This window comes from Heterodontus francisci, chromosome 6, assembly GCF_036365525.1.
Source record: "Heterodontus francisci isolate sHetFra1 chromosome 6, sHetFra1.hap1, whole genome shotgun sequence".
Lineage (NCBI taxonomy): Eukaryota > Metazoa > Chordata > Chondrichthyes > Heterodontiformes > Heterodontidae > Heterodontus > Heterodontus francisci.
This window is the reverse complement of record NC_090376.1, coordinates 23,766,664-23,782,321: the sequence shown is the minus strand read 5'-3', so window position 1 is coordinate 23,782,321 and position 15,658 is coordinate 23,766,664. Positions and strand designations below refer to the sequence as shown.

The window sequence follows — 15,658 nt, the reverse complement described above, 5'->3', positions numbered from 1 at the left end:
CTGGTACCTCTCCTGTTCGATATTCATCAAGAACAACTTATATTTAAAGAGGGAGGATTTGAAAATTTGTGTCAGAGCCCCTGCTATCTCCTCCCTTGCCTCACATTGCAGCCTGGGAAACATCTCATCTGGGCCTGGGGATTTATCCACCTTTAAGCCCGCTAAAACAGCTAATACTCCCTCCTTTTCCATGCTAATTTGTTCAAGTATATCACAATCCCCCTCCCTGATCTCTACATCTACATCGTCCTTCTCCATAGTGAACACAGATGAAAAGTAATCATTCAAAACCTCCGGCTCCACACACAGATTGTCACTTTGGACCTTAATGAGCCCCACTCTTTCCCTGGTTATCCTCTTGCCCTTAATATAATTATACAACGCCTTGGGATTTTCCTTTATCTTGTCTGGAAGTGTTTTTTCATGCCCCCTCTTCGCTCACCTGGAATCTTAACATGCTTTTGCTCTTTAGAAATGCTGACAGACCTGCTGGCTATCATCAGTTTTGATTTCTGTGAAAATCTGTGCTCAGTTCAGCCTGTAGCTATGGGTTTCAGTTTCCATCATCAGTCCCATGACTACATTAGGTTTCTATTCATTGTGAAGGAGCAGGAAATATCAGGTGTGGATACCATGGTGGCACTCTACAAGTCCATTCAATTTTGCTTTAGGTTGGAGCTTTTAAAACCATGAGCTATTTTCAGATAATTCATCAAGAATCAATTTCAAATGTCACAACAAAATGTGTGTGGTTTCTCCAGTTCCCAAAAGTTCAGTTGTTGTAAAAGCACATAATTAGTCAGATAAAATAAAATGAATAAAAGGATTACCCTTTCAACCCCTTGACCATTCGACACTTTACAGCAGAAGATCCCCAACTAGTGAATTCTCAGGTTTATTAACTGCCTCAAAGTAAAACATGCATTCTCAAGCCTCCGTTTCTGAAGTAAAAGGCAGCTCTCGAAAGATAATGGCATGTACTAGGTTATTGCTCAAGCAGTTTTTTCTCTTCTTGTGACTACTGTTATATGCCATTCAGGCCATTGCACTTGAAGAAGGAGCCTTACTAAGAGAAATAGGAATTACCAAATAATATCATTCATTTAGAGTTTGATTGATTTGCAAAAAAACCTATGGATGTCACCGTGAGGCATTACAAAATCGTACAGTATGTCCACTAAGTAACAACAGATAGTCATTAACTCAGTAGCCCAGAAAGCTCTTCAATAATTCCAGTCATTTAGGAAGTGTGGTTGTGGGTATGTGCACGTACTGTCTTAATTCAGCTCAATCTTTTAAGTAAGCTCGTTTCCTCAACAAGGTCACCACAGTCACTACTGATATGAAACTTATATTAGGAAATCAAAGGATGTCAAAAGAGGATCATTGCGGCTTTAGAGATGTGCAGAGCATCATTTCTGCTGGTACATTCAGGTTGAAGAAAAATTCTTCCATTACAGGTCCGCACTGTTGGAAAGTCAAGGCCTTTGATTAGGAGTTTGATTTCTTGATAAGACTTTGTAATAGCACCTTTAATCTACTTATTTCTTGGACTGTATGTTTCTGACAGCTGCTGTCTCCAAACTAGAGATTAACAGGCGAATAAAAGGAGCCTCTGCTGATCTTTGAACATCCTAGACTCTGAACCCATCACAGTTTATGATCCCTGCCTGATCAGTTAACTGCTCATATTCAAGTTCCTAATGTGAATGATCCCTAAATTAAGCAACCAAACAAGGATTTGCGGAAGGCCGTCTTACAACTTTAATAGCTGAACAGCCCCTTATCCAAAACTATTGCTACAATCTCATTGACTTTGAGGTACTTCTGACGTCATCAAGCAGTAAAATGTTCGGCTTAACAAACAAGTTCCAACAACTCCAGTGTACCTCCTTGATCGATAGCAATACACTTTACCTCACTGTAACAAGACAGGCTCAAAGCTCAACTCTTCAGAATGTCGGCAACTGGATCAAAGGTGGAACACAATTTCCTGTGGGCCCTGCAAATTAGCTAGCTGGCTTTTCTCAGTGATGTTGTTTAACTTAAGGCGGTACAACGAAGGGGTGCGTAATAGCACCTTCCACTGTGAATAAAATCCACCAAGAATCACATGAATTTAACTTACAGAATAAATATTTAAAATATCATATCGTGAGGAAAAGTAAACTTGCTCTTGATGCATCTAGCAAAAAGTCTAGGTCATACATAAAATGGGCTCAGAGGGATTTAAGTCATGTTTACCTAGACAAGGAAAAAGTTACAAAAATGAACAGGTTTGTTTTTAAAAAAAAGGTTCCGAATGTTGCAGCTATGAGGAAAGGTTGAATAGGCTAGGGTTGTTTTCCTTAGAACAGAGGAGGCTGAGAGGTGACTTAATAGAGATGTACAAAATTATGAGGGACCTAGATAGAGGAGACAGGAAGAATCTGTTTCCCCTAGCGGAGAGGTCAATTACCAGGGGACACAGTTTTGAGGTGATTGGCAGAAGGATTAGAGGGGACATGAGGGAAAACCTTTTCACCCAGAGGGTGGTGGGTGTCTGGAATTCACTGCAAGGAACGGTGGTGGAGGCAGAAACCCTCAACTCATTTCAAAGGTACCTGGACATGCACCTGAAGTGCTGTAACTGGCCTGGATCAGATGCTGGAAGGTGGGATTAGATTGGGCGGCTAATTCTTTCGGCCGGCATTGTCACGACGAGCTGAATGTGCCGTAATGTTTCTATGGCTCATTTCTGTCCATAGAAACTATCAAAATCATTCAGAAATAATTCAGGAAGCACAGCAGTAAGCAACTACTTTTCAGGAAACTAAATAAACTATGCAATATTCCCCAAAATAAAACCTTCGAAGTAACATACTAATTGCCTCCCTGGGCTGCATACAGGCTAACTTATTGATCTGTATCCAGTGCTGATGAAGTGTCTCTACCCAAAACATTAACCTGTCTTTTCTCTTAAGATACTGCTGGGCCGTTTAAATATTTCAGTATTTTCCGTTTTTAGAACAGTTCAAAATGATTGGTAGTAATGTATTCTTTGGCTCTCGTAAGACGTGGGAAATGGTCCGATGTATCAACTACCTTCAAGCAAGAAAGGGAATAATCAAAAACCACAGAGATTACTACAAAACTACTGCACCCAAGAGGGAGGTTTGATTCCTAGTTGTAAAAATAGAATGTAGTCTACATTTTCAGTCATTCTACAGACAGGCACAACAGGATTTTGCATTTCCAAGCTTGAAACACACTGTATTGCAGACAAATGCTGCATTATAAAGTCACAGAAGGCCGAGGTGGCATTCTATTCTGTTAACTGTACGTTAATTAGGTTTAACTATATGCAGTTGGTGGGCATTAACTGGTAATTCACTTGAGCCACCATAAAAATAGACAGACTAAAACGGTGGTTATTGGGTTAGGAGGTGTATGCTTGCAATGTGTAATTTTGTAAATAAATATAAAAGTGTTTAAAGTTTGGCTCCAGTTCTGTCCTTCATCAACTGACTTTCTAGAATAGAATATTCGGTGCATAAAAGTTGAAAGAAAAATCTTCAGAACTGCTATTATATATATACCTCCCCAGTTCAACTTCACCCCCAAGTATGCAAAACAGTTAGCACTTATCTTAATTGTAATCTTTTCATTGATCTCTCTTCCGGTAACTGTCCCACTCTCTTTCTCATACACTGGCTTCTGCTGTGTCTTCTCTTTTTTTCCTCTCAATTTGGCTCTTGAACTCTCTCATTGCCCCAATAATAGTGTTTGTCTCTCATCAGTCTTCTTCCTTTGCATTAGATGCTATTTCGCTCTGTTCTGTAAGCCACTCAGTTTAATTTTTTGTGTATCTCGGTTTCTATAGGACATTATTGCTCTTTCTATCTCTGTATGCATTAGCACACCATCTCCTTCATTTCTCAATGAAAGCACCCCCTCCCCGCCACCATTCCACTCAATTTTATGCTCTCCTCGCCTCTAAACCCGCTGGAATGTTGAATCAAACTTTTAAATTGCCTGTGTAACAAATTATGTTGAACACCAGTAACTATAAGGTTATCTAGTTTGATATACCTGTGTGACTGAGACTTTTTAATTAACATTACCATTCAGTCTAAAAATGAGGGGCTCTCTTGCTTTAGTTTTGATCAAGGGTCAGCAACTGTCCTTTTCTCTTTCAGGTTCTGGTTCACCTGCTGTGTCTACGTCTAGCATTTTCTGCTTTTAAGTCCAGATTCCAGGCATTCACTTTTTTTTTGTACATCTTCACTAAGCAAGATATACCAGTTGTCGACTGCTCCTTAGATGCCAATATGATCTGCTACTTGAAGGGGAAAAAAAGTTTGCAGGGTCCTGTGAAAAGAGCTGGGGTGGGGGATTGATTGGAGAGCTTGGGCAAAGAGCCAGCACAGTCAGAAATGGACAGAATGGCCTCCACCTGTGCTATATGATTCTAGGGCATTGTGACCGCCTTTGCTGGAAAAGACGCTCAAAATGTTGGAAGTTTGCTTACCAGCTCAGTGAAACCCTTAATAACTTGTCGCTGCTTGAGATTGGTCTCTCCATCCAGATTAGCAGTCTCAATATGGCAGAGTCCATCAGGATCACTGGAGTACAGCAGCAAGATATCGGCAGGAATGATCTCATTGCATCGTAAGCGAACAAAATCCCCAACTTGAACTTCTTTCCAATACTTTTCCACATACTTCTTCTCATTCCTTGCAACAAGGCACAAAAAACACACACCAGTCAGTCATATAAATGTGAACACACGCCACACAGGTAAATATCTGCATGCGTTTTAGAGATGGTTAAAATTATTAAATGACTGATAAAACAATGATTATAGCAGTGTGAATTTTTAAAATGCGTTGGTTAAATAGGTACCTTCTATGGCTTGAAATAATGCTGTGCAATTTTAAACACTGATTCAAATAAAATGCGTTGAAAGTTTTTGTTTCAAAAAAAGCAGACAGAAACATTTCATGTGGACATGATCAACGATTCGTTACCAATAATACATAAGGCAATTTCAAACAAATTATTTTTTTTTTTTTATTTTATTTTATTTCTTAAATGATTCAGGAGTATTTAAAATAAATTGAATAGATGGCATGCTACACACCAGACTTTGAAACTATATAGGAAGGTATTAAACAATTCTGGTATCTTATGGAAAGAATTTATTTTCAAGGGAAGACAGGAACATGGTTAACCCATTTAGTGAAAAGATCGGTTAACTTACACTGAACCCCAATTAAAGAGATTAAACACAATATAAGACTGACTACTTCTGTTTATCTGTCTTCGTGAACATGACTATGTGAATCAACTCAACTGCAGTTAGCCAGTCCAGTTAGATCAATTACAACTAGTTTCAAAGTCTGCTGCACACACTGCCACGTCAGTGCTTGTGAACAGCCGTCTTGCTGCTGGTAGGAAAACATGTAACGTGATTAAAAGGAAGCCAGCCATTGCAACATAACCAGGAGAACCAATCCCTAGAGGACAGACAGCACCACGCGTGCTCCCATGATATGATGCAGTCATGAAAAGCGCAGTTCAAAATTTCATCTCTATTAGCTTCTGAAAAGGGCAGACTTCAAGAAGTTGTTTCTGGATTATTTTCTACTTTCTCCCCCTAACCTTGCCAACACTCCTCACCCTCCCTTCTTTTTGAAAAGGAGGGTGAAAGACAGCAGCAGGCCAGGGGCGAAAGACAACAGGGGAAGGCAAAATAGAAGTTCACAACCTCAGGATGTCGCAAAGCACTTCAGAGTCAATTAATTACTTTTAAACTGTACCCAGCTCCTTCACTCCCTCTCTTGTTAGACTGTTTGTCTGACATCCAATCCAGACCGAGCCTCAATTCCCTCTAGTTCAACTTTAGAAAGAACAAAGTCATCATCTTCCGCCCCCTGTCACCAACTCCAAATCTTTGCCACACATTCCATCCTCCTTCCCAGCCCCCACCTCAAGTTCACAAACTCGGCATCCTCTTTGACCTGGAGCAAAGCTTCCAACCCTATATCCTCTCAGCCACCTCTGTACCATTACCCGACTCCACCCCCACTTCTGCCCATCTGCTGCTGAAACCGTCTTTCCCATAATTCAGGTGCCAAATCCCGGCTATCAATTTAGTTTCTCTTTAGTGCACCCTCTAAATTGCTGGAAGCCTTTCTCCCAAGAGTGACCAGAACTGTATGCAGTAACCTGGTTAGGACTAGAACAGTGCTCTCTACAAATCTCCTGAAGTTTGTGTTCTGTTTCTCTGGTTATACACAGGGCAGTAACTAGTAGCAGTTTTAAACTGACCACAAACACCTCAGGTATGGCAGCACCGGGCATAATGACTGATAAGTTGTATTAATTTCTCAAGAATGGGGAGTATTTTCCATCAACTGTGAAAAATGTGAGAATGTACCATGTCGCAAGCACACTGCTCCAAACAGCTGTGTTCCGACACAACAGGAAAGAAAAAAAAGTGTTTAATGGAACATGGATATTAAAATAAACATTGCTATCTCCTGAATATTACAAGACCTTCAAAATCACAAAACACTTAACAGGACAAATAAGAATAACACACATTTATCAAATCACAGGTCCCTTTCCCCATTAAGCCCTGCAGCAATCGAAGTGTTGTTACAGGACCAAGAGTCTCAATGGTTAAAATATATAACTGTACACAAGCAGTCCTGTGATCCTGAGTTTACTGAATAGAAACGATTGAATAAATGGAACATTTTGCTGGTCATGTGGGTGTGCCGCTATTACATTAGGCAATTAAGGATGCACAAGTTAACCACAGTGCCACCCTGATGTAGACTGAAAACACTAAAGTAAAATGAAGAAAGGCAAATTGCCAGTGTACAGTCCCTTTTCCATTGTTTTATTCCCTTTCCCCCCTTCTCCTGACGGTACTGAATCTTTTCTGCAGTGAACTGACAGACTGCCATTACCTTGCCCAAGTGTCCATTCACCGTGTTGACTACTAGATAGAGCATTAACAAACTGGAGTCCAATTCTCTCTTTGTTTGACACACACATAACCACCAACTTAGGCCACAACACAAAGCCATAATGCTGACTGCCTATGTAGACTCAGTATAAATCGTTACCAGAGAATGCAGTATATCACACAGGCAATCCACTATCATTTCTACATTAGTGCACTGTAGGTCTGTAGATTTTCCTTCTCTTACTATCTTGCATATTTTATCTTAATATTTAATTTTGAAACATCACACACTGAACATATTTCTATATGTACCACAAGTGGCTGCTGAAGATGAGCCAATCACAGTGTGAAGAAGGGTCACTGACCTGAAACGTTAACTCTGCTTTTTTTTAGATTAGATTAGATTAGAGATACAGCACTGAAACAGGCCCTTCGGCCCACCGAGTCTGTGCCGAACATCAACCACCCATTTATACTAATCCTACACTAATCCCATATTCCTACCAAACATCCCCACCTGTCCCTATATTTCCCTACCACCTACCTATACTAGTGACACTTTATAATGGCCAATTTACCTATCAACCTGCAAGTCTTTTGGCTTGTGGGAGGAAACCGGAGCACCCGGAGAAAACCCACGCAGACACAGGGAGAACTTGCAAACTCCACACAGGTAGTACCCGGAATCGAACCCAGGTCCCTGGAGCTGTGAGGCTGCGGTGCTAACCACTGCGCCACTGTGCCGCCCCGCACTGTGTCTCTCTCCACAGATGCTGCCAAACCTGCTGAGTATTTCCAGCATTTCTTGTTTTTATTTCAGATTTCCAGCATCCGCAGTATTTTGCTTTTATTATCACAGTGTGAGTTGGAGTTCGATTTTAAGAAAAGGAAGGATATTAAAAGGTGTGGGTAAAGAGCAGGCAATTATAGCTCTGGTGGGGAGCTAGCAATGGCACAGATGCAATGGTCCAATGGCTCCCTGCAGTAACCCAAAGGGTCAGCAGACTGCCCCAAGTTACACCTGGATACATGCATGCTTCTCCTCCCTACGCCCCTTTCTCAATTTTGTATTCTCACTAATAGAAACCATTAGCCCAGATGTGCATCATATAGACTCAAGAGCCCAGATGGAGGCCAGTCTGTTGCGCTTTTTAAAAAAAAAATCATTTCTGGGATGTGGGCATTGCTGGCTAGGCCAGCATTTATTGCCCATTCCTAACTGCCCTAGAGAAGGTGGTGGTGAGCTGCCTTCTTGAACTGCTGCAGTCCTTGGGGTATAAGTACATCAACAGTGCCGTTAGGAAGCGAGTTCCAGGATTTTGATCCAGCAACAGTGAAGGAATGGCGACATATTTCCAAGTCAGGATGGTGGGAGGAGAACTTGCAGGTGGTGGTGTTCACATGCATCTGCACCCTTGTCCTTCTAGTTGGTAGAGGTCGCGGGTTTGGGAGGAACCTTGGTGCGTTGCTGCAGTGCATCTTGCAGATGGTACACACTGCTGCCACTGTGTGTTGGTGGTGGAGGAAGTGAGTGTTTGCGGATGGGGTGCCAATCAAGCAGGCTGCTCGATGGTGTCGAGCTCCGTGAGTGTTGTTGGAGCAAGTGGAGAGTATTCCATCACACTCCTGACTTGTACCTTGTAGATGGTGGACAGGCTTTGGGGAGACAGGAGGTGAGTTACTCACCACAGAGTTCCCAGCCTTCTACCAGCTTCTGCCACTATGCTGCAGCAACAATGCACTACACAGTGATGCTGCCTTTCGGACAATGTGCAGTGTTCATTGAACAAACTTGACTCTTTTGGTGCAAAGATATGTCTGAATGTTAGTTCATGTCAGTCATGGCTACCTGAGATAGCAAACTTTATAAAAAGAAAAGCTTTTCGTTTCTACGCAGATCATACATTAACAGGGAAGACACTTGAGTTTTACATAGTTGTTACATAAAACTCTATACAGCCTCCCTTGTTACCCCCAGAATGATGTAGTGAACAATTTTTTATATTAGTTTTTTTTTAGTTTAGAGATACAGCACTGAAACAGGCCCTTCGGCCCACCGAGTCTGTGCCGACCATCAACCACCCATTTATACTAATCCTACACTAATCCCATATTCCTATCACATCCCCACCTGTTCCTTTATTTCCCTACCACCTACCTATACTAGGGGCAATTTATAATGGCCAAGTAACCTATCAACCTGCAAGTCTTTGGCATGTGGGAGGAAACCGGAGCACCCGGAGGAAACCCACGCAGACACAGGGAGAACTTGCAAACTCCACACAGGCAGTACCCAGAATCGAACCCGGGTCTCTGGAGCTGTGAGGCTGCGGTGCTAACCACTGCGCCACTATGCCGCCATATATAAAAAAACTGATATTTTGAGCAGTCAATCCAGTCTGTGGGTTCAGATCAACTGGTTTACATGTAAATCTATATTCAACAATTAGATTACCATCTTATCCATCAGCTTATATGTATCTCCATCTCTCAACTGGTTTTTCCACAAAAGCCATCTGATAAATGAGAGGCAAATGGATTGAACACTCAAACCATGTGGTTTGCACCTTGTGTGTCTTCAGTTTTAAAAATTATAACTATATCAGTTAAAATGTTTCAGCAATTCTTCAGCTGGTTGCAAGATGTACTGTAGCATGTTTGCAAAGAACAATTCATGGAGGAACCTACAAACATCTTCTACAGTCTTTAAACAGCAGACAGCCAAGCTTGATCATTTACAGAAAAGTCCGCTATCTCTGGGCACACTGATCACACCCACAACCTTTATGCTGGGTGGCAACAGGTCAACTTTATCAGTGCACGTCAGGTCATGAAGGAGTGGCTGAGAGGCAGCATTTACAGGCTAGTCATGCTCTAATTGAATAGGTGGGACAGGCTTTAGGGGCTGAATAGCTTATTCCTCTCCCTTATGTTCCTATTTCATTGCGTCCTGAAAGCAGCCTAGGCTGCAATTTTACACTAGGTGGAAGGCTCCACCCACCGGCCAAAAAGTTGAGGGTGAGCCCACCTCCGCCAGGCCTGGGAGCCACGCCAGGACTTTATGCCCCCCAGGCTCTTAATTGGTCTTGGGCGGGACTTCCACCTCCTTGAGGCAGGAAGTCCCGCCTCCAAGAGCTGGCGCCGAGTCAACGGGCCCACAGCTCTCAGTCCCAGCAGCGCCTCCAGGAGCGGTGGCCACTGCAGGGACTGCAGCCAGCTTCAGCAGCAAGAGGGATGCCGGCCCCAGAAGAAAGGTAAGAATTTGGGGCCTGGCCTGGGACAATCGACTCCCCCCCGGGTGAGGCAAAGGTGGTGGAGGGGGAGCAGGGGGAGAGGGGAATGTTGTGTAGTGGGGCCAGTTGGGCCATGGGGCCAGCCCGCAAGGAGGCAGTCAATGTTTAGTGGCTGCCTCCTGGGGGACCTCAGCCGCCCGCTGACCGCTGGCAACAGACCAACGGTGGCAGGAGGAGGTCTTTAAATGCCAATTAATTGGCCTGGGGCAGGCAGGCCATTTCCTGTCACTGCCCCTTCCTGTGAGGGCAGGAAGGCCTCAGGAATGCCCCCACCCCACTCAATTTCACAACCCCCTTGCCACCAGCCTGTTTCTGCAGGGGGTGGGGGGTAAAATTCAGCCCTCGAGTCAAAGCCTTTGGTTGAACAAAGAAGTTTATTGCAATGCAAAATGGCACAAATGGAAAAAATTTCAAGATGAACTGAATCTTTCATAAAGTATCAAATTGCAGAATAATGCAATGTCATTTAAGGGGAAAGGCTAGAAAATTTTAAAAGCAATCTGGCTCCCTCCTCCCTCGAAGTAGTCTCAGATTTAAGGAATGATGCAATAATGTTCAGTTATTCCACACATATTGCTTTTCCAAAACTGAGTCAACATAATCCTTATTTCACTGCAACCAGCCGTCAACAGACTGCATGGGGACGGGACAGGGGAAGTCCACAAACACATTCTGGAAAGAATTAGACTAAAGGCGTTTGAAATAAACAAAGTATCCTCTCACCACAAATAAGAACTGGCTTTCACACACTGGGGAGAGGGGGGGGCGGGGAGGGGAAGTGATGTGTAACCTTAACCACCAGACTGCCCACTTTGGAATTGATACCCCCCTCCTCTCCTGTCGATTGACTAACGAGCTAATCGAAATCTGGCCCTGTGTGCGTCACAGGGTGCTGACTACAATTCAAATTCCAGAGTTTCACTGCTGCAAGAATAGCTTCAAATGGACAAAAAGTAAGGCTCTTCAATTCTATAGTTATCTTCCTCCATCATGAATGTGTCTCAGAAAGCCACTGGCACCAAAGCTGACGAACTCCCGTATAACTATAAAATACCAGCAATCAAAAAGATCAACTTTAAATACAACTCTGGAAGATCGATAAGCGCTCTAACACACACCAGAAACAAATACTCAAATGCTCCAGCAAAACACTAGTTATTTCCTCACAATCTTTAATGAAATTGAATTAATGAAACAACATTTCCCATCAGTTATAAATCAGGTACATCAGGGTAGTTTTCATCAGCCAGTGTGGCTCAAGTGACAAATTGTGGAAAGTATCGCCATGTGGAGATAGAGAAATAAAGACTTTCCCCAAGGAAATCAGTATGACTGCTGACAAAAAGCTCCTCAGCGCCTCCAAGACTGGGGTGCTGAATCATTGTTGAAAACAAGGGGGGAGCTCTGACACCATTAGGTTCTGGCCTCATTTTGTGCTTACTAATTTGAACTGACCAAGCACTGACAGATTAGTAGCTGAGAAGAGAAATTTGCATGTTTACATTAACAATTAAATGGCAATTTCCAATTTGAGATTCAAGCAATACTCCCAGGAATATTCCTTAAAGTGCAACTCAACAGATTTTTCCCTTTATTAAAAAAATAGCAGCATGGGCCAATATTGCCTTCGATAACAATTGTTAAAAAAATATTCGTGTTAACCACGGAAAGGTTACTTGATGATGGCCTCAGAGATAAGACAATAACATTCATTGCAGAGATCAGTTCAAAACTACAGATCTATTTAAACAAAGTAGTAACATACATTATTCTAGGATTGGATTTGTTTACACGTTAGGAAATGGTGCAGTCAAACACAATTGTAACAAGCACGCCTATCTCACGATGCTGATCTTGGTGATTGCTGGGTGCACAGGGAGGCTGGAAGAAACTAGACCACAGGAACCACACACATTTCCCAAAGCCGATTGCTGCTTTCAACAACACTGCTTCAACAAGTGATAATTAACATCTTAATTAAAATTCTTCATTAAAAGCACAGTTCCAACTACCATCTCTCCATTCACCGTGGTTTCGAACATATTTTGCAAATGGGGATACTGGCTTTTAATGCCCAAATCCTGCCCCCCGCACCCCACCCCCCGCCACCACCCTGTGATAACAGTGTTGGACTTGGATGTTAAAAAAATAAAACTTGGACAATCTTCTATCAATTCCTTGAAACCAGTTTAAGAATTGTCTGAAGCAGATTTGGAACATGGACCTTCTTCAGATCTGGGGCAGCGAAGTACTTTATTTAAAAAAAAAGACAAGTGTCCACGAACTAAGAAAAACTAACTAGTCCGTTTGTCATTTATCATTTAAAAAGAGACACCAATAAATTGAGCAATTACAGGCTGGGCAAGGCTACTCAATACTTCGCTTTGTAGCCATTCAGGTGAGTTTGAGCTGCAACATGAACTTCAGTGGCAGGTTTTGCAATGAGTTGACAATCACGCAACAGGTTTGTGAGGCCACAGACAGGCAGTGACTTTACTGTACATTCCAGCAATCTCAGTTAGGGGCTACAATTGACCTTGGCATTCGCAAATCAAGTGATGATGAAAAAATACTGGCCAAGGATCCTGCTCCCAATCTCTACTTGGTGACTCGTGCTGGAATGTGCATGCGTGTGTGGGTGGCAAGTGAGAACAGGACCAGGCTTGTCATTGGTGCCTTCCATGGCCAACGTGCATTTATATAGCACCTTTAATGTAGTAAAACGCACCAAGGCACTTCACAGGAGCGTAATCTGATAAAAATTGCCAGCGAGCCACGTAAGGACACATTCGGACTGGTGACCAAGAGCTTGATCAAACAGGAAGGAGGAGAGCAAGGTGGAGAGGCAGAAAGGTGTAGGGAGGGTACGACAGAGTTTAGGGCCTAGGCAACTGAAGGCACAGCCACCAATGGTGGACATTTAACATTGGGGATGCTCAACAAGCATGGGGTCATGGAGGATTTTGTAAACAGGGATGAGAATTTTTTAAAAATCGAAATGCTGCTTAACCGGGAACCAGTATAGGTCAGCGAGCACAGGAGTGATGCGTGAACATGCTCAATGTGATTATACTGACTACACTTCTAAAGTGGCTACAAAGAACTTAGGGGCAGCCTGTGATCATGAAAGTCACTGTTATAAATGCAAGTCTTTCGTTTCCTTTATCCATTGCCTTTACTTGTTGTGCTCCTCCTCTACACTGCTCTGGTCAATCCTATCCAAAGGACTTGCCTAATTTTTTTCAGCCCTCTTTTTAGAAAATCAGGCAGGGCTGCTGAACTTGATTCTTCCTGCTGGAAAATGCACATTTCGACGGCAGATGAAGACAGGGCCAGGTTCAGCTAGAATGCTGCCCATGGTCCCGATCAATGCTCTCCTGAGGAATGGTCACTTGTTTGAAGTATTGGGCAGGTGGCCAGTGCTGGTGGAATTGCTTCCCAGTGCACGTGAGCGTCACTGGCAAGGTCAGCATTTGCTGCCCATCCATAATTGCATTCGAAAAGGTGCTGGTGAGTTGCCCTCTTGAGCTGCTGCAGTCCATGTGGTGTAGGGACACCCTCAGGGCTTTTAGGGAAGGAGTTCCTGGATTTTGACCAAGCGACAGTGAAGGAACGGCGATATAGTTCCAAGTCAGGATGGTGTGTGACTTGGAGGGGAATTTGCAGGTTGCAGTGTTGCCATGGGTCTGCTGCCCTTGTTATTCTAGATGGTTGAGGTCGGCAGTTTGGAAGGTGCTGTCAAAGAAGCCTTGGTGCGTTGCTGCAGTGCATCTTGTATACAGTACACACTGCTGCCACTATGCATCGGTAGTGGGGGAAATGAATGTTTAAGGTGGATGGGATGCTGAACAAGTTGTCTGCTTTGTCCTCGATGGTGTCGAGCTTCTTGAGTGTTGTTGGAGCTGCACCCATCCAGGCAAGTGGAGAGTATTCCATCACATTGTGCCATCACTGACTTGTGCCTTGTAGAGGTGGACAGGCTATGGGGTGTCAGGAGGTGAGTTACTCGCCACAGGATTCCCAGTCTTTGACCTGCTCTTGTAGCCATGGTATTTATATGGCTGGCCCAGTTAAGTTTCTGGTCAATGCTAACCCCCAGGACATTAATGCTGGGGGATTCAGCAGTCGTAATACCATCAAATGTCAAGGAAAGGTGGTTGGATTCTCTCTTGTTGGAGATGGTTATTCATGCCATAGAGTCATACAGCACAGAAACAGGCCCTTCGGCCCATCGCATCTGTGCTGGCCATCTCGCAACGATCTATTCTAATCCTATTTTCAAGCACTTGGCCCATAGCCTTGTATGCTATGGCGTTTCAAGGGCTCATCTAAATACTTCTTAAATATTGAGGGTTCCTGCCTCTACCACCCCTTCAGGCAGTGTGTTCCAGATTCCAACCACCCTCGGGGTGAAAAAAAATGTTCCTCAAATCTCCTCTAAACCTCTTGCCCCTTACCTTAAATCTATGCCCCCTGGTTATTGATCCCTCCGGTAAAGGAAAAAGTTTCTTCCCATCTATCCTATCTATGCCCCTCATAATTTTGTTTACAAGTGCCAGGCAACGTCAGTTGCTACTTATCAGCCCATGCCTGAATTTTGTCCAGGTCTTGCTGTGTGTGGGCACAGACTGTTTCATTGTCTGAGGAGTTGTGAATGGAACTGAACATTGTGCAATCAGCGAACATCCCCACTTCTGACCATATGGTGGAGGGAAGGTCATTGATGCAGCAGCTGAAGATGGTTGGTCCGAGGACACTACCCTGAGGAACTCCTGCTGCAATGTCCTGGGGCTGAGATGATTGGTCTCAACAACCACAACCATCTTCCTTTGTGCTAGGTATGACTCCAACCAGTGGAGAGATTTCCAGATTCCCATTGACTTGAATTTTGCTTGGGCTCCTTGATGCCACATCTGGTCAAATGTTGCCATGATGTCAAGGGCAGTCACTCTCAAATCACCTCTGAAATTCAGCTCTTTTGTCCATGTTTGGACCAAGACCGTAATGAAGTCTGGAGCTGAGTGGCCGTGATGGAACCCAAACTGAGCATCACTGAGCAGGTTATTGCTGAGTAGGTGCTGCTTGATAGCACTGTTAATGACACCTTCCATCATTTTGCTGATAGAGGATAGACTGATGGGGCAGTAATTGGCCAAATTTCATTTGAGCTGCTTTTTTGTGCTTTTGCTGTATCCAGTGCCTTGGTATTACGTGGAGTGAATCGAACTGGCTGAAAACTGGCATTTTGATGCTGGAGATCTCAGGAGGAGGCCAAGATGGAACATCAACTTTCTAGTTGAAGATGGCTGCAAATGCTTCAGCCTTGCCCTTTGCACTGATGTGCTGCCCACCACCCCCCCATCATTGAGGATGGGGATGTTTGTGGAGCCTCCTTCTCCAGTTAGTT

The 15,658-nt window shown here is 43.5% G+C and overlaps 1 protein-coding gene across 4 annotated transcripts in view; it reads right to left on the bottom strand.

Moving 5' to 3' along the window:
• The window catches only part of atp10a (ATPase phospholipid transporting 10A), a 365,726-nt gene that overhangs the window by 105,544 nt on the left and 244,524 nt on the right, over positions 1 to 15,658 (bottom strand). For 3 of the 4 annotated variants that reach the window (XM_068033280.1, XM_068033281.1, XM_068033283.1), the window contains one exon: positions 4,511 to 4,715. In XM_068033280.1, the coding sequence (XP_067889381.1) occupies positions 4,511 to 4,715 (205 nt within the window). Of the gene's footprint in view, positions 1 to 4,510; positions 4,716 to 4,884; positions 5,236 to 15,658 lie in introns of those variants that run through there. The other variant, XM_068033284.1, reaches the window with a different exon arrangement.